The 23,171-nt window shown below is 45.2% G+C and overlaps 1 protein-coding gene across 10 annotated transcripts in view; it reads left to right on the top strand.

Moving 5' to 3' along the window:
• The window catches only part of MICAL3 (microtubule associated monooxygenase, calponin and LIM domain containing 3), a 184,015-nt gene extending 170,090 nt beyond the window's left edge, over nt 1-13,925 (top strand). For 7 of the 10 annotated variants that reach the window (XM_065682824.1, XM_065682867.1, XM_065682860.1 and 4 more), the window contains 4 exons: nt 5,444-5,509; nt 7,859-7,958; nt 8,950-9,023; nt 9,108-13,925. In XM_065682824.1, coding sequence (XP_065538896.1) covers nt 5,444-5,509; nt 7,859-7,958; nt 8,950-9,023; nt 9,108-9,292 — 425 coding nt within the window. In that variant the 3' untranslated portion in view covers nt 9,293-13,925. The remainder of the gene's footprint in view (nt 1-5,443; nt 5,510-7,858; nt 7,959-8,949; nt 9,024-9,107) is intronic. The other 3 variants (XM_065682855.1, XM_065682846.1, XM_065682834.1) reach the window with 1 other exon arrangement.
• The last annotated feature ends 9,246 nt before the right edge of the window (nt 13,926-23,171 follow it).

Here is a 23,171-nt window from a genome sequence, read left to right as displayed (position 1 = left end):
ACAGTCTGCAGCTGCTTTTGCCACTGAAGTGAATGGTAACGTGTTTTCTTTGCTGTAAATGTGGAGCAGGAAAGAGCACTTGATAACCATTTATATACTTGTTAAGTATATACTTTGTTATATGCTTGTTAAGTATAATGAGAGTACTCATTTAGGTACTGGAAGCCAAGCAGTCACCACTTACCTGCTGCTTTCTGCACACCTCTCACAACTGCACACACAAACAGTCTGGGGAGAGAGGGTCAGTGCAAGACTGTACTAACTCTGACAGCATTTCGAAGTGCCTTGAGGTCTAGTAGAAGCAGAACACTTGTGTGCCGTCATTTGTGTGTGTATCCCGCTCCAGCTGTTGCTTTCCCTGGTTTTCTTTCCCCTCCCCACCTTTTTTTTGATTCCTCTCTTGGTTCAGTTTGTGTGACAGTTCAGTGGGCTAAGAGTTTTTCCCAGGTTTCTTCTAGTGACTGTACTTTACAGGATAGTTATTTTGCCAGTTTTAGTAAACTGTTAAGTCAGACACACTGAGTGATGTGCTTGTTGGGATAGTTGTCACAATCCTTGTCCTCAACTTTATAATACCCACAGGTGTGCAGATGCTGTTCGCCAAGACATGGCTTTCTCTGTTCCTGTTCTTTTACAACACTGCTGCTGAACAGCTTCACCAAACAGTAGAGTTGGAATGCTTAATTTTTAGTACTTCTGTGTCTGACATAACTGATTTTTAAAAGGTGGGAAAGGTCATTTCCTGTCATCAGTGCACAGTCGTCTTACTGACCTCATGTGAACTGATCCTTATTTTAAGCACTGATTTAAAATCAGAGCTCTTAGTCTGCCCACTGAATGAGCGAGAGAATTTGTAGTAGAATAAGAATTTCTAAAGTGTCACGCTCTCAGTTTGTGAGGTCAAGTACCAGCATAATGGTTCCAGAGAACTGAGATTAGCCTCAGAGCTGGATTTCCTGCCTGGTGTTGCTGATTTCCAAACTGCTGTGGTTAGTCAGCAGTATAGAAATTAAAGTCTTTGGATGCAAAGCTTGCAAAGGATGTGACACCATTTGGGGTATTTGTAAAAAATCATTTTGATTTGCAGTGGCTCACCACTCCTCAGAAGTTATCACAGCTCTCATACCACAGTGCATGGGCAAATCGTGAAGGGGATCAGTGTGAGCTATAGCTTGGTGGTAATGCAGGCTTTCTGCTGTGCTTTCTTCATCTCGATCTATCATTTTTACTACTGTGCTTCACATTATGAAGTGTTGTGTATCTACAGCAAAAAAAGGACAAAACCAGTCTGAAGTATTGCTCTTTAAATAGCAAGAAAATGCAAAGTGCAAAAGAAGACAACAATCCAGTGTAGCTTGTGTAACAAAGAACAACCTACAGTGAAAAGGGAGGTATATTCCATCGAGGCTATACAATTTCTGTTCCTTATTTTGAAGAGGCTTTGGAGCTATGGTGTTTATTCTTGCCGTGGCTCTTGGTTTCCACCACCGTAGCAAAGTCTCCAGTCTCTCAAGAGTGCTGTGACAAACAAGGTCTTTCTTGTCATGGCTTCATGAAAGGTTTCCCGGAAGGGTCTGGGAAAGGCTTCTTTTCACAGAGGAAGAATAATTCCAGTCACCTTATTGAATAATTCCAATCACCATATTGATGCCTAGCAGATGGCTAACCTGCTAGGCAGAGCTTCTACCTCTCTGGGATGTTCAGTGTGCTTGGGAGCTGGGGCACACTCCTCAAGGAGCTGCAGTTCCCAGCTCTGTACCGATCACCCCACATGCGCACTTGGGCTGCTGGCCTCTGCTGTGCAGGCTTTACACACCTTCAGAAGAGTTGGCCTGTGGCACAGCTTGTGATTAATGCAGTCTGTTGGCAGGTTTGCCTCTCTGAGAAAAAAAAAGTGGTAATTTTCTGTCCAGAAGCTATAGTCACACCTCAGACTTGCTGATAGCACAGAGGGAACCCAGAAAGTGAATGGTCACAGAAATGGTTCTGCCGCTGCCTTTCAGTTCCTTCCAAATGAAGCGCTTCAGCAGGGCAGTGGGTAGCTTGTATTGCTGCTGCCAGCAGCTCTCGTTCCATGCTGTGGATGAAAACCTGTGTCACCAGACCTGGCCTGGGTTTTTTTTGGTGGTGGAAGAGACTTAAAACAGAAAGGAGATTGTTTATTTTTTTAAATTTGCTTGACAAGAGTTTTTCCTGTCTGGCCCTGACTCCATGGCAAGGAAAACTGCTTTGCTGGGATGAGCATGGTTTTAATTTAATAAGACCATGAGGTGGTGATTCCTCTTCTTTAACCAATAATATAAGAGTAATATTTACTGCAGGATTTGTAATGGCACTGGGAGAAATGAGACAAGTAAGGATTTCCATAACATGATTGGACAAGCGATAAGGGCAAAGTAGATGAGACAGGTTTTAACACCATACTGTGAAACAGGGTGTTGTTATAGTTGTCCTATTTGATAGTACTGGACAAGGAGTTCAGCCTTTTTCCAGGATTGGCCGTCAGCATACACATACACAGAGCTCGTGCTCTGAAGTTGTATTTTTTAAAAATGAACTTGGAATGCGAATAAACAGGAATGTGAAGGATCCGATGATACATTCACTGTCTAAAATTGCCAGCTGGCTGAGGGAACGCTTTGTCCATTCATCAAGGGATCTGCTATTTTCTCCCCCTGGCTCTGCTTCTGAACTAGTTAAAGAGGCCTTTTCTTAGAATCATAGAATAGTTAGGGTTGGAAAGGCCCTTAAGATCTAGTTCCAGGAGTTCATCTGAAAGGATGGTGAAACATGTGACACTTGAAGGTTGGTTCCTGTCAGTGAAAAATATTTTTCCCTTTCAGGAAATATAAAATAGTTTTTCTCTTAAAATTAGCAAGTTCCTGTTTCAGTCTGCTTAGGTGTCTGTACCACATGTGATACTCTTTACTAGCAAGGGTGGACAGGCACTTTTCATGACTATCACCTCAAAGGAGTTTCTAAAAAATCACTTACAATTCTGCCGCATTATATGTTCTATAATACTTGTAGCTTCAGATTATGACACTTTCAGATCATAATTTTTACAGCTTTAGAGAACTATAGGAAATGAGTTTTGGAATTGCACTTAGCTCTGTCCTTGCTAATTATCCTGGTCTGCACAGAAGCTGTTTCCAGAGGGGTTGTAATGACCATACATTCACTGATGCAACTATAATTCACATCTGGAGTAGTTGGAAAGGATCTTAACGGTATAGTTTATTTTCATTATCTTGCTGAAAAGTAATGTTAGCATTTCCAGTAGCAGGACTATTAGAGATACTATGGGCTTTGTAACTTGATTCAAGGACAAATTTTCCTTAGACAAGAGTGGGAGAATAATAGTTCTGTTAAAAAATAGGACAACTAATAGCAAAGGAGGAAAACACAATTGCAGGGAGTGAGCTCTGCTGTGCAAGCCCTGTGGCTTTTTACTCAAGACCAAGAATGGTATCTCTCCTAGTGTCAGACCATTTCACTGATGACTAAAGTTAGTAGTTTGTGGTCATGTCACAATGAGATGAATGGTATGTTCTCGTACCAGCTACTTATTTTCAGGTCAAATATAGCAAGTTGGGAGTTCCTCACCACGTCTATACGTCCATGGTTTGAAATTTATACACATAGCTCCATTTGAGTTAGCAACATCCTCCCATCCCTGCCCTACAATTCTGAATAAAATCTCAAACCCTGAAGAACAGCAGTGGATTTTTACATACAGCTAAATGCCCATCTCCTGACCCCCGCAAAAAACAGTGGTTAGGCCAAGTTACAGTATTAAAGCTTATATAGAAGAATTAATGTTGAATCAGATAGGATGTGAAATAAAAAACATAGTAGGCATCATGCACTAAATGTTCTGCTTTGTGTGGAAATGTATTCTTCACAATGCCTTTGCAGTTTGGGTGTTTTCTTGTTTGTTTTTGTTTTGTAAGCTAATCTGTGAAATGGCAATCATAGAAAAAAAAAGCCGTACTATTTTTTAATTTTAAATGAAGAAGTTGGAAAATTCAGAACAACTGTAATTGAAGTTCTGGTACTGTCAGCTAATGTTGGTACGATGCTTTATTTGTAACTTGTCACGTGGCCAGCTGTGGCACCTCTCCTAATGTTGCCCCTTCCTGCTCCCAGTACTCAGGTTTCTTCTTGTCTGAGAGCACCACACTGCTCAGTCACAGGCTTTGAAGCTGATGTGCTCTCTCACTTCAGTTTGTCCTCCGTGTGCTGGTCTAGTTCTGTGATGGTCCCTTCTAAAGCCTTCCAAGTTCACTAGCAGTCTGGGTCTGTAAAACTTTCTCCAACCCATGTATATCAAAATGGCGACTTCTCCAAAATAAGCGTTATTCTGACCGTGTTATTGCTGTGGAGGTCCCAACACGGAAATGCCTCCTCTTTATAAATGTAGTTGTGCATTCAGAGCCATTACCATCCTGCTAGCTTTGATGTTTCAGGCTCATCACCTTCCTGGTGCATACAGTCTCCTGTAACTATTAGTGACATTGGTTATTTCGTACTGTTTATCTCTGCAGCGTTAAGTACAGCTGATACTAATACTAACAGTATTAGTAAGTATAGCTGATATAGATACTAACAGGACTTGTAAGCTTTAAAATGCTTTGTGAAATGAGAATGTCAAGGGAGAGCTGTAAATTTATCATTTTAACTCTGCAAAGTCCTCTGTTGGCCATTGCCCCTGTAGACCCTGTTGTGAATCACTTTTTTATCAATGTAAAAGCCTTTTTTCCTCTAAGCACAACAGTCCAGCTGAGCACACGTGTAGTCACCATACTTGACACAGCAGAACCTGCCAGGCTGGTTCCACATTAATCAGATTCTCCCTGTGATGTTCCCTGTCTGAAGAAATTATTTCCCATTAAAAAGGACACTTTTACCATCAGTGGATACTGCCACTGTGGTAAGAGCATGGTCCTTGGTAAGCTTTAAGGCAGGGTGGCTGCTTACAGCTGGTGTCTTATGTATGCAGGTGACACTTTTTGCAACCCTGCTTGAAATTTGACGTTTATCAGCAGAGGCTAAATATTTATCTCTGCTCATCCTGACATCTTGTTCACAAACCTTTCAGTTAAAGACCATATGATTCGAAAATGTATGTTAGGTAAAAGTACAGGAATGATAACCTCCTGCCTGGTATTTGTGCAGCTCAGTAAGAGTTCACCAGTACCTCAGCCTACCTCTGACCCGTTATCTGTGCTTATTAGAGACATTATTCATCTGTAGACTGTATCCCTTGTTTCTGCTTCTCCATTTCTTGTATTTTTCTTTCCTTTTCTTGTGTTTCCTTACTTTCTCACTCTTACGCTTTTTGTCCTTTGCTTGTCTTTTATTTCACTCCTTTCCTCCTCTTCCGTTCCACTTCCAACTTCCTCTTCCTCTCCTTCCTCTTCCTCGTTTGGTCCTATTGAAGTTGAGCCCAATGCCGGGACACCACGTCGTAGACCTCTCTCCTTCTGCCCTTGCTGTGCCCATGAAGGTAACGTAACCTCACACACTCCCTGTTCTCCTTGACCACAGCTGGGTTGTCATAGTAGCGCTAGTCAGCTAATGAACACAGAGCCCCCAGCCCTGTCCCTAGCTCTTTTCTTGCTGTGTCCCCAAACCAGCCTTCTCAGTAGCAACCTGGTAAACAGCTTCTCTGAGCCTATGGCAAGTTATTAAAGAATACAGTTGCTAGTCCCAGCTGTGCTAGGGAAGGTAATAGCGACTGGGAGGGACATTGGGCAGCAGCGGTGGAAGCAGGTATGTCACACTCAAGTTTCTGTTTTCATTTGGAGGATTCAATTTCTCTATACCTCCTGAAAGATATTTAGAAGTTGGGGTAAGGGAAGACAATCTGCTTCCTTAAATATGTCATTTTAATTAGTATATATGGATTAAAGGAATACTGTGTCTTTATAAGGATTGGTTTGCAAAATCATCCTTGAACTTTAAAAACCAACAAACCTTAAGCTAGAACAGTTTTCCTTCATCTGTCTTGCTGAGCACATTCTTTAACTGTCCCAAAATGGAGTGTGTTGTAGAGTTTCCATTGCCAAGGCATGGGGGAAGGGGTTGTTTATATGTGTTCATGGTGTAATTTTGCTAACCACTTACTCTGCTTTCCATGGTCTCCCTCACATCAGTTGTCAGTGCTCCCTCTCCAATCCTCCCATTATTCCTCTACTCATTGGCCGTTTAAAAATACTTAATACTTACTTATTTCACAGGTCAGTAGCATTGTGGTTTTGGCTTTTTCTTAGAGGCATTTGTTTTCTATACATCCTGGCATTGGGAAGGATGGGGAGGCTTCCCAGTGTTTTCATGGCGCCATAGCACTGGACATCTGCATGTACAGTTTCCTTCTCCTGTCGCCACACGGGCATACTGTGCAGAGATGCTCAGAAAGGAATGCTTGTACTGAGCAACACACCACAGAAAGTCCATGGAGCCAGAGGCTCTTAGGCTGGTACAACAGGTCTGGGATTCCCCAAGGGCCTGCTCTTCTGACTTTTCAAAGGCAGATGTTCTCAGCTTAAGGCACAGTTTGACAGGAGTTGCAGGCTCTCCTTTGCTTAGCTTTAGGCCTGCGCTCCTCCGAGATCCTAAGGGTGGAGGCGGGGCACAGGTTGGAATTAACCATTAGCCATTAGCGTGGTACTTGTGAAGTGTTTCCAGAAGTTTGAATAGTAAGCTTGCTGCTTGATTATTTTTAGCATCAAAATAACTGAGAGGTTTTGCTCTTGATGTAGAAAGTGTACGTACGTTATCCATAATAACAAACATAGACAGGAATGTTAGTTGCTGTAGGATGCCTTGGTTATGTTCAGTGCAAGCTGATAGGATGCAACAACCTGAAAATGCTGTTGAGCTTGATTTGAGGCCTTACTCCTGCCTCCACTTCCATGCGGGCAGGCGCATTGCTACTGTTCTTGATGGTGTCTGATACAACTCACAGCATTCATCTGCAGGTAGTTCAGAGTGGAATCGGTAGGCCAGGCCAGGAGATTGCTGGGAGGAGCTTCCCTGGTAAGCTCTTGCATTTGATAAATATCAACAGAAAGCTTTGGGAACAGCATTCTGCAATTTATTCCACATAACTCCTGACAGATATGAGATTTATCACAGGATTGCTGAGTAAGTTTAGGAGTTAGCTTTAAAATGAATGAAATACCAACTCAGATTTCTGTAGTAGGTGGCCAAGGCCCGAGGTATTTTTATGCTGCTTTGATATCAGCAAGTATCTCTGGGGATTCCTCTTCTTTCCAGTGCTGATGTGCAAATAAGTAGTTTCTGTGTTCACTGTTGCAGAGGGGATCTTCAAGATGGGTAGATACATGTGGCTAGGGGGAGGAGTCAGAAAAGATTTATTGGGCTATTGAAATAAAAGTCAAGATGTTACTTGTAGCCAGTAAAGGAAAAGATTGAGGACATGCAACTGATGAAAATAAAAGCAAAACACATGGAGTGGCAATTGAATCTGTTTCTGATGAGCATATATTTAAGTAGCTGGCATGTGAGGACTTATAAAGCTCTTCTAATGAACAGAAGAGTGGAATGCATACAGAAATCTGGGCTTTCTGCAGTAAGAGTGAGGAAGAAACAAGCAATCATAAGAAAATCAGAAAGAAAAACAGATAAAAATCAGGCTCCAAAGAATCCTTTTGGAGGTGACTTGACTCTTCTATGTGCTCTAGGCAAACTGAATGGACCCGTCTTGGGAGTGCTCTGGCAGCATCTTGCTCGGCTTTCTTTGCACACTTTGCCCCATTGTTGTTTTTGCAGTTCGGGCTTGCAAGGATTGCAGGGCGCTACCTGAACACTTACCAGGTTTCTCTTTTGGCAGGCATGGGTAAGAAGGATGACCCCAAGCTGATGCAGGAGTGGTTCAAGCTGGTGCAAGAGAAGAATGCCTTGGTTCGCTACGAGTCCGAACTGATGATATTGTGAGTGAATGTACAAAGCTTCAAAAGGGGGATTTTGTTAGGAATAGTGTTGGAAGATCTGTCAGTATTGTCTTCCCTTATAATGCTGGGAGGTCAGGAGTACCATAGGCTGATTCTTAGCTGAGACGTGAATCCAGTCACATTTCAGAAAAGTAGTAGTAGGAGTGATAGCAATAAGAAATGAAAGCTCCAATTATTTATGCACATGCAGAAGTATGGATGTATGTGTAAAGTTCTGAGCCATTTCCAAGCTGGTTTGGGATGAAACAAGTCTTGTTCATGCAAGTGTTTTCTGGCTCTGTAGAAATAATGTGTGACTCCTTTCAGTTTTGGTAGATTCTGCTTTTATCAAGTGTAGCTGGAAGCATTTAATTCAGTCACCTTTGCCATGTGGGCCTCGTCTCTGCCTGGTGTGAGACCCCAGTGCCCCTCATTTGGGCTCAGGTGATGAGGCTTTTTTCCTGTCAATGGAATTGCATGCTTTCTCAGTCCCAATACTGCAAATTCACTGAAACTGGTTTTGACTGTGTCAGCTGACCGTGGCAGTGTGGAAGCTGATGTCTTAGTGCCTGTGTCAGGCAAGCCCAGAGGTGTTGTCTGCATGGGAATCTGTAAAGGCAGTGGCCTGACGTGTCTCTGAGTTGATAAGTCACTTTCTCTTTAGAGTGGGAAGTGGCAGCAGATACACAGAGGTATCACACATCTGTTTGTTCCTTCACACTGTTTTAGATTTAATCCCACCCATAATCCTCTCTACTTTCTGCATGGCACTTCCTAGCTGAAGGCAAAGAACCTGCGATGCTGAAAAGTACATTTAAATCTTAAAAAAAATACAGTTATAGATCTTAGGTATTTTAAGAGTTGCTCCAAAACAGATTGGTAAGATGCATAGCAGATATGTGGAGGGGGATCAGAAATCAGAATGGTATGAAGCAATGTATGTTGTATTTTAATATACCCAGAACTTGAGTTCCTGATGTTTCCCTTCCAGTGCTCGGGAGCTAGAACTGGAAGACAGGCAGAGCCGATTACAGCAGGAACTCCGAGAGAGGATGGCAGTAGAAGGTGAGAGCAACAGGGAACATTTTATAGACTGTATGTGTGTATTTCTAGCCTTGTGTGTGCTGATAGTTTTTGATCTCTCTGTAGATCATCTGAAGACAGATGCAGAGCTCTCAGAGGAGAAGAGGATCCTGAACGAGATGCTAGAAGTAGTGGAGCAGAGAGATTCTCTTGTGGCTCTCCTTGAGGAGCAACGGCTTCGAGAAAAAGAGGAAGACAAGGACCTGGAGGCAGTCATGCTTTCCAAAGGTTTTAGCTTGAACTGGTCCTGAGCTTGACACCTTTACCTCTGCTGGTGTGTGTTGTCCAGTTGGCCTACCCTGCGTTCGCCAGAATTACATGGATAGGAAGATGTTGAAGGGGAAACCTCCAAAGGGTCCGACAGCATGCAGGGATTTGGTTTGAAGCATTCAGAAGCCTTTTGATAAGTGTGTTGGTTCCAGAAGCTTAAGTTTTACTTGTCTGCAGGCCAAGTTGAAGATGAGTTGAGACTGTGGAGTCTCCTTGAGGTCCTGTACGATGGACTCTATTTTTGTGTGTGGTAGGAGGGAGAGGAATAATCCATGTGTGGGGAAGGAGGTTAAGGGAAGAAGTACCCTTAACTGGATTTATGGCAGTCCATTCCTTTCCTGGTTTTACTATACCAGTTCTAATAAAAGGGAGGGAAGTGGCAACCCTCTCTGGAAAACCACAGCAGCCTGTAGCAGCCTGTAAAATGGAGTCACCTGTCCAAGAGAGCTCCAGAAGCCCAGGGCAACACTTTCTTTGCTTTAGTCTTCCTCCCCACCAAAGAAACCTGCAGTTGATCATTATGCACAGATACGAAGAAATATGAGACAGAAAAGATACTACTAGTATGCGTGATGGAACTCTCTGCCTCCTGGTTTTTAGAGAGATGTGGGCGTCAAGAGGACTCTCTCCCTATTGTAGCCTCCTAAATTTTCTTGTAGGGAAATAAGGGGAGAAGAAGAGAGAGGGAAGATGCCCTTCTGCTTCGCTACACACTGGAGAGACAGCTACTGCTGGCCTTAGTCTTCATGGCCACAGCTCAGAGGCTGGTGGGCTTCTTTGTTCTGTTTTTGTTGACTGTTTTGACACTGGAAAATACTGACTGTGTGGGACAGTGGTGTGTGCTGGGGCAGGGGTGTTACCAGGCGGCATTCCCTGGCTGTTAGGCCCCTAAAAGGAGAAGCCCTTAAGTGACCGAACCACCATTAAGACTTTTCAGTGTTTTTATTTTTTTTTCCTCTGTATTTTGTTTTTGCACATTGGAAACGAAGCTTAAGACCTGCCTGGGCCCTCAGTCACTTTGACCCTTTATTGTCAATTAACTTATTTTTTTAATACTTGAAAGATTCATTTTTGTATCTTTTACGAAAAAAAAAGGATGAGTGATGGGTGTGTGTGCCTGCTGCATCCTACAACTTCCACTTCTAAATTACTGGATGTTGTTACCTGTGGCTATTTATTAGTGTTCTTATTAATAATTTGTTACACGTATTTGATTGTGGAGAGGAGTGTTTTAACTCTGTTAGAGAAAGACACTACTGTGGATTGGTCCCTGCTTCACAGCAAGGGCAGCCTTTACGTACCCACGGATGCATCCTGCCCTAGGATGCAAAATCCGGCGCAGTCATGGAGTGGTAAAAATCCTTTTGTGTTCCCAGCATACTTCTTTTCTGCATCCCAGAATTCCCTCTGTTGGACTAACAAACCCATAATTTATTTAAATTTTACATTTTTGTAACAAGAAAGCCAAAACTGGGAGGTGGAAGTATCCCATATGTCTCTTTCTCACTGAAAGAGGGGACCCTCAGACTCCTGAGATACAGCTAGAGGGACATCATGAAAACAAAAATAGCACATTTCCTGGTGCATCTGCTGGAAGAAGCTGTTGGCTCAGCTAGAAAAGCTGCTGCTTCTCAGCCAGGAGGGTACTGACTGTAACCATACATTAAGCAATGAGCAGGATATGCACTGAGCAGTTCAGCACCATTCACTGTTTGACAGACTCCTTGAGCACACTGCACCCTTAGCGTGTCCCACAGAGCTGGAATAGTGCTGTGCATTGGGTATGCGTCCCATCCTTAATGGGATGCAGTAAGAGGTTTTCCCCTCTTGGGATGCTATGTTCTTGGTAAAGAAGTACTAAGCTTGCTCCCCAGTGTCCTTGAGAAAGTGTCCCATTCCCAAGTGTATCCATACAGTGTGCTGACTCTTTCAGTTTGAACTTCGGTTGTTGGTGCAAGGCACCCAAGCAGGGGTGAACATCCTTTATTCTTTTGCCCCAGGACAGAAGTTTGCATGGTTTCTTGCTGTTGGCTCTACCATCTTCAAAGAGGTCTTCTTTAAGCCAGGCTCTACAATTTGAATTTCACTCGGGAGCATACCTCAGGCTGAAGAAGGATGTGTAGAACTGTCCCCAGGGACTCTGAGTGGTGCTGGTTCCCTCAGCTGGAAATATGTTTTTTCCACCTCAAGTGTCCTCCTTTTTATCCCCACCTAGTGTTTTCTGCAAAGGCATTACAAATTAAATCCAGATGCTCATGAAACCAAGCAGACAGGGAGCTGCAATGCTACTGTGCCTGTTAGCAAGTGATAACCTGCTACATCAGCATCACAAGAGCGCTGGCTTACCAACAGGATGTCCCGCAAACAGAATAGCCAGTGCAGGGGCCAGCTGCACAACTCAAACTGGCAATGGTACTTTAGCCTGCATTTGAGGGTAGTGGAAACTGGAGAGGAGGAGGGAAGGAAGCGGGAATCTAGATAAAGTTTATTGTAAGTTGTCTTAGGCAGAGAATTGGCCTCAGTCCTCTTCATGATGCATTAGGTATAGAGACTACATCTAACTACATCTAACTCATTGAATGTGAGCTGTAGAACAGAAAGAAATCCTGAAGAAGAAATACCAGATCATTACTTTTCCCCTTCTTGCTGGGGGATGCCGGCCAAAGGATGATATACCACTTGGGGGTGTAATGCCCTACTGCACAGGAAAACCTGAATTCTTTAGGTTATGCTGAAGGCCTCCAGCAGTGAGAATGAAAATGAAGAGCTAACATCGCACATACACATTAATTAAAAATACACGGAAGGGAATGTTAAAAGGCCTTTTTATATCAAAATGGTAAAAGGCACAACTTGTGTTTGCTGTTCAGTTGCACTTTAAGAATATGACTTGCATATCAGATACTCGGTTTTTTTACTATCTGAATATTTTTAAGTCAGATTTTGTATTTTTAAAGCTGAAGAAGGCTCTTGTGACCACAAGATTCCTTATTTGTATAAGAATCCAAGTAGGATGTTCTAGCTCTTTGTGCTGCCCAGGTGTGCAGCAGCACATGACTCAGCCGTGTGCATTTAATGATGTGCATCCATTTTGCATATGAGGGGAGCACCAGAGGCCCTCAGTTTCCGAGAAGTGGGCACATGAGGGCATCCGTCCCAGTGGTACATGGGTCAGAGGACAGCTGAGCTTGGAACCTAACCTGTGTTCATTATGACAAGGGCATGCTGAGGATGGGGCAGGCACTTCAGGCCCCTGCGGGGAAGGGAGGAGGAGGATACCGCTCCCTGCAGGGAAGGGGAGACAAATGGGGATGGGGGAGTGAAGACTGCCAAAACAACTGACCTGCTGTTTTCACAGTACCATTTTTGTTTTATAACCCTTCTGTTCCTTTTAACCATGTTTTCATTCAAATTCACAAATGGCTGTAAAATTCTGAGCTTCAAAGAACTAATGTGTGGGGAGGTGACGTTTCAGCTCCAATTTCCAGACATATTCCTCCTTTCAGTTAAGCAACACCCCATGGTCTCGCTAGGGCATGTTACAAACTGCATTGCTGAAACATATTTTAGAGCAAAGCGCAAGTTTTAAAAGTCTGTCCTCCTCTCTATCCATCTCTGCATTTTATGTAAATATTTGTTTGTATGTAAAGACACCAGTGGATCCTTGGGTTACCCCCATGGTCGAGAATCTGAGTTTTGTGCAATGCCTAGACCTCTCTTAGAACACAGTGCTTGCATAGAGCTAGCCACCACACTTGTGTGCAATCTGGTGGGTTTTAATACTTTTATACATCCTAATCCTGAACATTATGAAGTATTGTACGTGGTCTAGACTGCATGTTCTAGAGCAGCCAGCAGTTCCCTTTTGTGAGAAAATGGTCACAGCTACACCTTGTTTGGTTAACATTCTTTTAAAATGAGTTTTCAATCAAGTGTTTACACCAGACACCAGTGGACGAGAAAGGTGTTGCATTAGAAAACCTCCTGTGTACAAACTGAGAAGCCGCAATAGGGCTTTATGGGAATTTCAGTCATCTCTGCAATAAAGAGAACTCTAAAGCATACTAAAAACCAGCCTGTATATAGTTAACAGAGGAATGAGACCGCTGGCTCTCAACTGCTGCAAAATAACAGATTGGAATCCTTCCAAAACTTCTGGTTTTGGATTGCTCAGAGCACTGCTATAGGCAGGGTAGCGGGGCAGGTGAGGATGTCACTGAGAGCAGATGTGAAGGGGAGGATGCCATGTTCTGATGGCATCGCAGTAATTTAAATACTCTGTATCTGTGCGTGCATGCGTGTGTGTGTGTGAAGTCTAATCCAGGTGAAGGGATCTGCTTTGGCATCTTCCCTTTTGTATGAAAGTGAACTCTGATATTCAGATTGTTCAAGGCTTTTACGGTTGGCATGTATGGAGTGTTAACAGAAAAGTGTATTACCCTACCTGTAAAAAAACCAACTCTGTTCCAGCCTGTTTTCTTCTGTTTGGTTGTGTTCTATCGTTTGTTTTTATGCACACTTGCTTTCGTTGGTGTTGAGATTTTAGCACCTCAGATGGCCAACTGAACTAAAAAAAAGGAAAAAAAATAAAGTCATTAATTATTTTTTCTTTTTTGTTGGTGGAGTTACCATTTATTTCCTTTGCATTCACTCTTACAGTTGATGATTAAAAAGGAAGCCAAAGCTGGGAGCTGAGGGAAGGTGATCTTGAAATGAGATAAAAACTCAGGTGTTAAATTTAGGGGCTGACTTCAGTTTCTTTTTTGCTGGAATGCTCAGAGCCCATCTGAGTTATACGAGATACAATTGGATGTTGATACATCCCCACTACATGTTCTTCCTTTCTCCGTAGCTTACATTGTTTCTTCAGATTCTCTGTGCAGAGAACATGCAATAAATAGCCAAGATGGGGTGTAGGTAATGTAAATTGGATCGCAGCAGTTAGGATTTAATTCCTGTAGCTGTGGCTCACTTCCTTAGCTTGCGGTACTAGGATGAGCACCTTACACTGGCACAGCAGCATTCAGTGAGAGGAGTCAATGGCACACCACCTTTTTGTTGGCTCAAGCCTCCAGCACTCCAGTGTGCAGGATCAGGAAGATTAGCTAAGCAAAGTGCAGCTGTGCCCCTTGAACAGCTGGAAAGATTCAGAGGTTGAACTTCACCAACTCACATGTCAAGAAAAGGGATCTGGGTTTATCCGGTTTGGAAAGGGTGGGAGGTTCAGCCCCAGTGGTGGGCACTGGGTCCAGTAAAGGGCAGAAGCTTGAAGTGCAGAGGAATGACAACCAGCCAGTAGCACTCCTGTCAGGAAATTGTAAGACTTTGTGCCTGCTTTTTAACAGGCTGAAAACACACCGGGTGTTGTGGGAAATCCCAGCTGGGGAAACCCCAAATAATGAGTCTTGTTTTCCTGCCCGTTCAGCCATTTTCAAAACAAAGGACAAATCACCCTGTGCTAGAGGTTGGATTAAAGCAGACCTATTATGGCAACAGGGGAGATAATAGGCCTGGGGTTTCCTCTGCCTGGAGTCCAGGGATAGTGGGTTGTGCTGTGTGGCAGGAGTGATGCAGCTCTCGCCTATGTTCAGGTTCGTAGGTCAGCAGTAACCTCCGAATGTTTCAAACCCTACAATTCTTCCTGTCCTTGTGGTCCCTTGCTTTCAAATACTAGTGGGAGAAAGCTGTAGTAAGGTGGGACAGATCTCTGGTGTTAAAAGGCCAGTCCACAAGGATTTCTCCCTTGCTGCCAAAAGAGAAATGAATATATGGGAAGTGACCCACTGCACTCTGGGAGGCAGAAGGTTGCCTCCCATCTATAGCTTGGGAGACCACCCTTGCAACACTTCATCATGGCTTTTTAATTAGACTACAAACTTGTTGGTCCCCAATCTCAATTAGGGACCCAGGGGGTCTGCTGTTTTATAAGCTATGGGCAGAACAACCAGTCTGCTAGGGAGACCTTCCTGTACTGCTTGCTTTGGCAAAGAACTGTGCTGGCCCTGTGTCATGGTTTAAACCCAGCTGCAACCCTGGAGGGCCCTCTCAGAGGGTCACAGTTCCTGCACAGATTAGCCATGTGTGTGTGACACCAGAAAAGGCCCTCTTGACAAGGCTGCTGCCTCAGCAGCCCAGCATGGGGCTACTTCCAGTTTCCATTTATAATGGAAACTGAACTGCTGCTTTCAGTTTGATAATGAAAGTACCCTTCAGGAACCTCTGACACTTTCTGCATGTGGCATTTTGCACCCTCGAAGCTGCCTCTCCCACCCTGAGTTGCTCCCCTTGGCACAGAATCGTGACCCCTCCTCAGCTCTTTGGGTTCAGTGCTAAGGTAAGGAACTGCACAGCAGTTACCATGGTGGGAGCATGAACATGCCCTCAGCTCTGGAAGCAGCACAGGAAGAAGTATGTCAATGGTCCTATTAAATAACATGCAGAGCCTCTTTTTGGCAGGAACAGATCCATATCACGTTACACGGCTACTTAGCCTGGATAAAGACAATGAATGCAACTTGTCAGGAAAAATAACAAGGGGGAAATCATGCCTAACACTAACAGCAAAGAGCAGGTGAAAAACTGGCTTGCCTCATGTTTAACACTTGTTGGAAAGTCTTTACCATGGGTGCTGTGACAGCTGCCTATGTTGGCACTTGCATTTCTGAGTCCTACATTTTGGAGAATGTAAACATAATCCCATAAGGATGCTACCTAGCCATGCATCTCTGCAGGGAAAGCATTCTTGGAGAAGATACTGGTTAAGAATTCAACGAACTGAGTGCATCTTCCTCTAAATCCTAGATGTAAGCAGCAACGGAGCTGTTACCAGAGTCCAGGATCCTACAGGAGGTAATGGGTGAAAGCAATGGTGCTGGCACATGGCTGTTCGCAGATGGTGTCTGGAGGGAGGGAAGGCTTCATTTTATAGGTATCACTCAAAGGAAGCAATGAAGACTTCGTTACCTCCTTCCTTCGCCTGCATCCTTTTACACAACACCTAAAACAGGACAGAAAAAACACTTGTCCAAACCAAGCTCCACTAAGAGAATCGCTTTCCCTTGGTATCTCTGCAACAGTGTGGATGCCTCTAGGCAGCAAGGTACTGTATAAGCAGGTATTTCCAAACTTGCTGAGTATGTAGTGCTTTTCTGTGTATCAGACACAGTAAGCACCTGGTTTCCTGTAAACAAAAGATCAGATCACCTCTTATTACTTTTTCTGTACAAACATGTAAAGAAATCTGTATTACTTGTAACAGAAACCAACAAACAAAAATGTGCAGATTTCTGTAAAGAGACAGATACATACGCACTTTGGGCAGGACAAGAGTATGTGCTTTGCCTGCCTAGGGCCAGCAGGCCCTTTCCAAGGCCAACTTGGACAGTTTGAGGCACAAGAGAAACTTCTTTTTCCTCAGTTCCTTGGAATTTACAGAATTCCCCAGAAACTTCCATGTCGCTCCCCTCTGCAGACTTCCAGCACGAAGCCACCTGCTCGGCTGGCCCAGCGTGACTCACGCCTCGATCAAGGACTGCTTCGGGCTTCACTTTCAGTAATCCCGAGAACACTACCAGCTTCTTAGAGCCCCTCCTGATTCAAAACAGCGCTGGGTGCGCTGCGTTCCAAAACAAAGGCTGGCAGTGGCACTGTGACTCAGCGGCGTTAGGAAGAAGAGCAAGCATGATGAGAAACGTGTTTAAGCACAAAACTACGATAAAAGGCTGTATTAAATAGCAGTTAGCTTGAGTAGAACTCTCTTAAACCCTTAAAACTCTATTAAGTGAAAAGCTAAATGTATTTGCTGGGCTATAAACGGCTCACAAGGGGGTTTTGGCCTAAAAGCACGAGGTCGGAACCCCCCCGCGTTCCAGAACCATGCTGCCTGGGGCAGGGGCCAAACGGCCGCCATAGCATGACCTCGAGGCTGCTTTACCCCCGCCACCGCGCCGCGGTTTGCAGCCGGTCCCACAACGCTCACGCCGTGCTGCCGGAAGGCAGAGCTCCGCTCTGCCCAGGCCCGGCGCGGTGACGCGACCCCGCTCGCCAGGGAAAGCCCCGACGGCCGCCTCCTTCCCCTCGCCCTCCTCCGGGCCAGGATGGCCGCTCAGGGGGCCGTGCGTGCCGCGTTTCCCGCCCACCGCGCCGGGGCGGGGCTCTCCGGCCCGCTCTTATAGCGCCGTCAGCAGCGCGGCCTCGCTGAAGGGGTTTGCTTGCCTGAGGGGTGAGTACTGGGCTCGGTGGGCTCCCGCTGCCGTTCGCGGCTGCGGCTGCCTCTTGCCCTCATTCCCCGCGGGGTGGAGGAGGAGGCCGACCGGCTTACCGATCCTGGCGCCCAGAATGGGGGTGTGTGTGGGGGGATGAGCACCGCGGCGGCCTGGGCTCACCCCGGGCCCACCGCAACATGGGTGCCAGGCATCCCCCGCTCGGAACGGGGCTCCGGCGGCAGTGGGCAGCCGAGCGGGGCGGGCCCCCGGCTCCTGGCGGTGGGGCGCGCTGCGCCCGGCGCTGCCGCCTTCGGGAGCCCCGAGGCCTGAGTTACCGGTTCCTTCCACCCCGTCGGTCTGATAGCGGCGGTGACCGGGGAGCGACCCCGAGGGGGGCGGAGCGGGGCTTCTGCTTTCCCTTATCGGTGCTGGAAACTCTTGTGCTTCCCTGCAGGCCCCCCGTTTCCTTTCTGTCTGCTGAATCCAACCGTGCTCTTCAACGGTTCGGTTCACGTTTCTTCTGCTGCTTTTCTTGCCCTCAACCTTTTGGTAGCTCTAACTCGCTGCTCTGCCGCTCTTTGGATTGCTCCTCTATCCACGCTGCTCTCGCCGGTGTTGCGATGGAGCCTTTGTATGTACTCAAGCCCATCTGCTGCTTTCCCCCGCTGTAGGCAAGTCGCTCTCAGCCCCCTTTCCTCCGTTTCTGTTGCAGACCGCCTTCCTTTCCCGCTTAGGTGGTATTTCATAAGCCATAACAAGCTCTCATCCGACTTGGTAAAGTCCGAGCATCTCGCTCTTGGTCTGTGGGGATGGTTTTCAGGTTGAAGGGGTATTTGCTGCGCAGGGGGGGAGCAAGGAGTTAGCCCTGTAGCAGCAGCTGCAGAGGGACCCATGCTTTCCAGCAACAGAGGGATGTGGGAGTGGCAGCTACAGAGAGAAAGCAAGGATTTCTGATAGAAGTGCTATGATCTGTAGGAAAACCTGGTGACTGATAGAGAAGAGTCTGTTCAGTGTGTGCCTTTTCTCCGGTCCCCTTACCTTCCACAGAGGTGAAGGTGGTGGGTGCCTTGGCTGCCTCTTTGTTAACCTGCGAGCAGCACTCGTGGTTGTTCGTGTTCCTGTGACTTGAGGGCTATGTTCAGTGCTGGGTGACTGCCAGAAGGCTGAAGCAGGAAGCTGGGTAGTGTGTGAAGTGGAAAGAAGCTGAGTGAGCAGGTCCTGTTCCTTAGAAAGGTGTTTAGTTAACGCATGTGGTCAGGTGACACTCTGGAGTGTCGGTGGCTCTGAAACTGGCGGGGTTCTTCTAGAGCACAGTATTTTGTAGCTTTAACTGAAAAGAACAGAGGTAGAGGTCTTGGCGTAGCTTGAACTACTGAAGCCTTAGTCTGGAAGGTTCATGCTTAATTTGTGAGAAATTGACAACTCTTGATGAAGGCCACGAGGATGATCTGAGGCTGAAGCACCTCCCGTATGAAGACAGGCTGAGAAAGTTGGGGCTGTTCAGCCTGGAGAAGAGAAGGCTGCGTGGAGACCTCATAGCAGCCTTCCAGTATCTGAAGGGGGCCAACAAGGATGCTGGGGAGGGACTCTTCATCAGGGACTGTAGTGACAGGACAAGGGGTAACGGGTTAAAACTTAAAACAGGGGAAGTTTAGATTGGATATAAAGTTGTTCTTTCCTGTTAGGGTGGTGAGGCACTGGAATGGGTTGCCCAGGGAGGTGGTGAATGCTCCATCCCTGGTGGTGTTCAAGGCCAGGTCGGACAGAGCCTTGGGTGGCATGGCTTAGTGTGAGGTGTCCCTGCCCATGGCAGGGGAATTGGAACAAGATGATCTTAAGGTCCTGAGCCATTCTATGTTTCTTGGAGTATCTGCCCCAAAATCTTGTTGTAGGGTACATGCTTTGTTGTCTTTTCAAAACGGTTAAGGGGGGGAGGGGGAGAGGAAGGAATGAGGTGGTTCCCCAACAGGAAATTATTTCTAAAGTGTTTGGTTTTGGTTTGTTGGTTTGGGGTTTTTTTTTGGTGAAGGACTTTTTGCAAAAGCCCACTGGTGGGGAAGACCAACTGGTGTTCTGTTGGAGCTCTTTGTTACTAATCAGACTGAAACTGTTTTCACCTGCCTGTGGAAGTATAACGTCTTAAAAGGTATTAATTAAAAAGGGGATTTTCTTAATGCAATTCTTTTTTTCTCTCCTTGGCAACTTGTTTATGTATTGTTTAATGCTGTTCAGAGTCTTCTTTAGGGTAAAGCTCTGCAATACCTACTCTTTGTGATCTCCTGTCTGCCATTTGTGTTACACAGAAACACTGGGGCAATACATTGTATAAGAAGCAGCATTCTACCACTTAGTTCCCTGAAATTTCTGCAACCTATCTCTTCCCATTTTCCTGTCTTTAAGGTCTCTTGTCTGTCACTGCAGATAGCTGTCTCGCAGGGTTTAGGGACTGGCTGAGGCAGAGAACTACCATTGTGTACATGTAGAGTAGAACATCTGACTGTAAGCCTTTGGGATAGGCTGCCCTGTAGGTTGGTGCGAAAATCTCCGTTTCTTATTTGGCTGTTCTTTGTTTGCATTTCTTGACATCTGTTGAATTTGGGAAGAAAAAAAATGAGACTTTTTTTTTTTTCCTTTGGTCGGGTTGTTTTGTTGGGTTCCTGTCCTCCCAATTTCTTACAACCAGACTAGGCCAGCTGGTGATGGTACAGCTGAGGTATGAGCTCAGTTTCTCAATATGCACCAGCAGCATGCTACACTCCACCAGTGCTGCCTGTGCAAGCCTGGAGTCACTGCTCTTAGGAATTAGGTGTACCTGCACTCAGCACCAGGACACTGTGCCTTTGGATAACGTAAAGGCCTTAAAAGCCACACTGAGCACCTTAACATTTCTGTTGGTTTCCAAAAGGCTAAGAGCTGTGATGCATAAGTAGGGAAGGCTCATGTGAGTCTGGGTGCTCCCTGAGCACACTCACCTGAGCTCAGCTATGCTGTGTTGCTTCTGTGTATTTGACTGAATTCATCCACACTTGCCAGGAGTCTGATCTGGAAGATCAAACAGATTATTTTCCCCTGTAATAGAATGAAAATATTTAATCTGGAAGCAGACAGGCTCAGAAATCTAGTGACCGCTGGTGCAACTGTGGAGGAGCAGCCACTAGGTGTTGGCTCCTTGATAAAGCAGCTCCTGTGGCTGCTGGGTATGAACTAACAAGCAGTAGGGGGTAGGGGAATCAGGCTGCTCTGTGGTTTTTCTCTGCTGGAGGAATGGAGTGCAGATGAGGAACTGTGAACTGGTGGAACCTGCTTAATCAGTGAAACAGCAGAATTTACCAGCAAGTCTGATATTTCTTCACCAAGTGCTTTCCTCTGCTTTTCTCCTAGCAGTAGTTTTTTGTCTCTGTCAGAGTTTCTGGGGATGGAATTATCTTCATATGTGTGCTGTGCAAAGTACACGAAGTACATGCAAACATTTCTAACTAGGGAGTTGAGCTCATGGCTGGTCGAAAGTGCAAGTTTTGGATGGCTTATCTTGGGGTTGGAGGGGGCTGGTTTCAGCTTTTTGTTAAAACTCATCAGTAGTGATCACAGAATGTATGTAGTTGATCCCTTCCCCAGGAATTTTACAAGTCTGAGTTTTATTTTTAACCACACCATGGAAGGATAGGGGCAGGAGGCATGAAACAAGTTGAGTCACACAGTGTCCCATCTCATTCTTTAGGTTTGAAAGCAACTTGGTAAGCTTCTGTAATTGCTTTGACTTGTACCAGATATCTGTAGTGAACCGTGTCCTACACGCTGCTGTTAGCTTCATCTATACTGGGATGTGAACAGGAGCATAGTGGAAAGCCTGATGGCATTCCTGTCTCTGCTCGAACATGGCACTGCATGGAGGTGACAGTGCTTCCTGCCTGTGGTGGCCTTTGGCTGGACTGTCCTTGCTGGTGAACATGAGGAAAGGGCTGTACGCCTCAACACATGCTCAGAATGTTGCTCTTTCTCACTGAGGACTGTCATTGTGGCTTTAAATTCCCCTCACCCACTTGTATTTTGCTCACCACTTTACAATCTCAGAGCTTGTATTTGGGCTCACTGAAGGTATGAGTAAGGGAATTGGACTGTGTGTACAATCACTGCACACATGATTGTTGAATTTGTTTGTGTCTGCGAACCTGTTGTATTTCCTGATAAAACACTGGAAAAAAGCCCTGACCTTTGGTCAGTTCCTAGTGCAACACTTGTTGCAATTTATGTTGAATGGGCAATGCCCAGGTTTCCCTAACATACTGGGCTGGTCTACTCCTTTCATCCTTGAAAGGAGGAAATATGCTCCTTGGTCATGTTCCCGGTGGTTTGGTGTAATTATTGTCACACCATTTGATAAACAGCCATATAAAGCAAATCCACTTAGATCAGCTGATTGCTGTATTTTGGTTTTCTAGTCACTTCCTAGCTTTCAACATAACCTATGTTTCCTCCTAAGCTAAAACTGAAAGTAAAATAAACAGTTTACATTATTTCATGCACAGTCATGTGTTTTCTGCTAGTAAAATTGACACTTCTCACCATGCTTCTAGACCTGCACCTGAAGAGCCTGGAGCAGTGTTGAGTGGAAGACAGAGGCATCTTGTAGGTTTGCCCTGGCACTGGGAAATGTGTGCTCCTGGAGGCAGCTGTTTCTGCGCTTCTGCTCTGAGTTTTTCAAATAGCTCCTGCTGTGTTTCTTTGAAAGGGAATGTTTTCTTAGCTGGGTATTGTTGCATCAAAAGTGTTTGAGAGATGCTTTATTTTATGCTCACAGTGTTTGTGAGGCAATGCTGTCAGAAGTCTTTCATCACTGCTATAAATTCTGTTTTGAGTTACCATTGGTTTTGGCTGCCTGGTTACAACTTCTCTTTAAGGTTATGAGGATGTCTGGGCTCCTGTCTTAAGAGATTCCTTCAGGGTGATTTTGATTTTTGCCACTGGCTTCATCAGTTTAATTATTGTGGTTAGAGGAGGAGGTTGCAATGCAATGTGGAAGAGAATTCTCTGAAGGGCCAGTGTTGGGCCATCCTTCTGGGAATTGTCTCTGTTTGTACTGGTACATGGTGGTTTCATAGAAGTAAGGAATGTAAGAGATGTTTGTAGCACTTGATGTTTAGGTGGAAGGAAGCCTATATAAAATTCACTTTAATGTTTTGGAGAAGCTGTCAAATAGAGTTGTGTACACTTTCAGAGCAGATAAGCATGCAGCTGTGAAGATTTGTCTTTGTACCCTTCCTTCCATAAGTGCTTTAAGTCTTCCCTTTATAGTGAATGTGCCAAGTCTAATAAGGTGAACTCCCCTTCTAAAATAATTCTGGGGAGTACCAGCAGTAAAAATCCTCTTGACAGGAAATTGTCCTGTGCACTAAGCTGTTCCTTGATAGCTTCTCAGCTGCCATCCTGGCTGTTGCATTGGTGAACTTGTTACTAAGCAGGGGGCTTTGATCAGGTTCTCTGACAATATATTGCTCCTTGGATGTGCATTCTCAAATGACCCGCACTGAATGAGTATTTACACTTCACACAGTGAGCATCTTTATAGCTTCTGTTCTTTTTAGAAAGCAGTGTAGATATTCATGGTACTTCTGAGTCTGGAAGAGGAATTTTTTGTCTAGTCATATGGCCTGAAGGT

Source organism: Lathamus discolor, chromosome 1 (genome assembly GCF_037157495.1).
Source record: "Lathamus discolor isolate bLatDis1 chromosome 1, bLatDis1.hap1, whole genome shotgun sequence".
Classification (NCBI taxonomy): Eukaryota; Metazoa; Chordata; class Aves; order Psittaciformes; family Psittacidae; genus Lathamus; species Lathamus discolor.
This window is presented reverse-complemented; position numbering and strand designations above follow the sequence as displayed.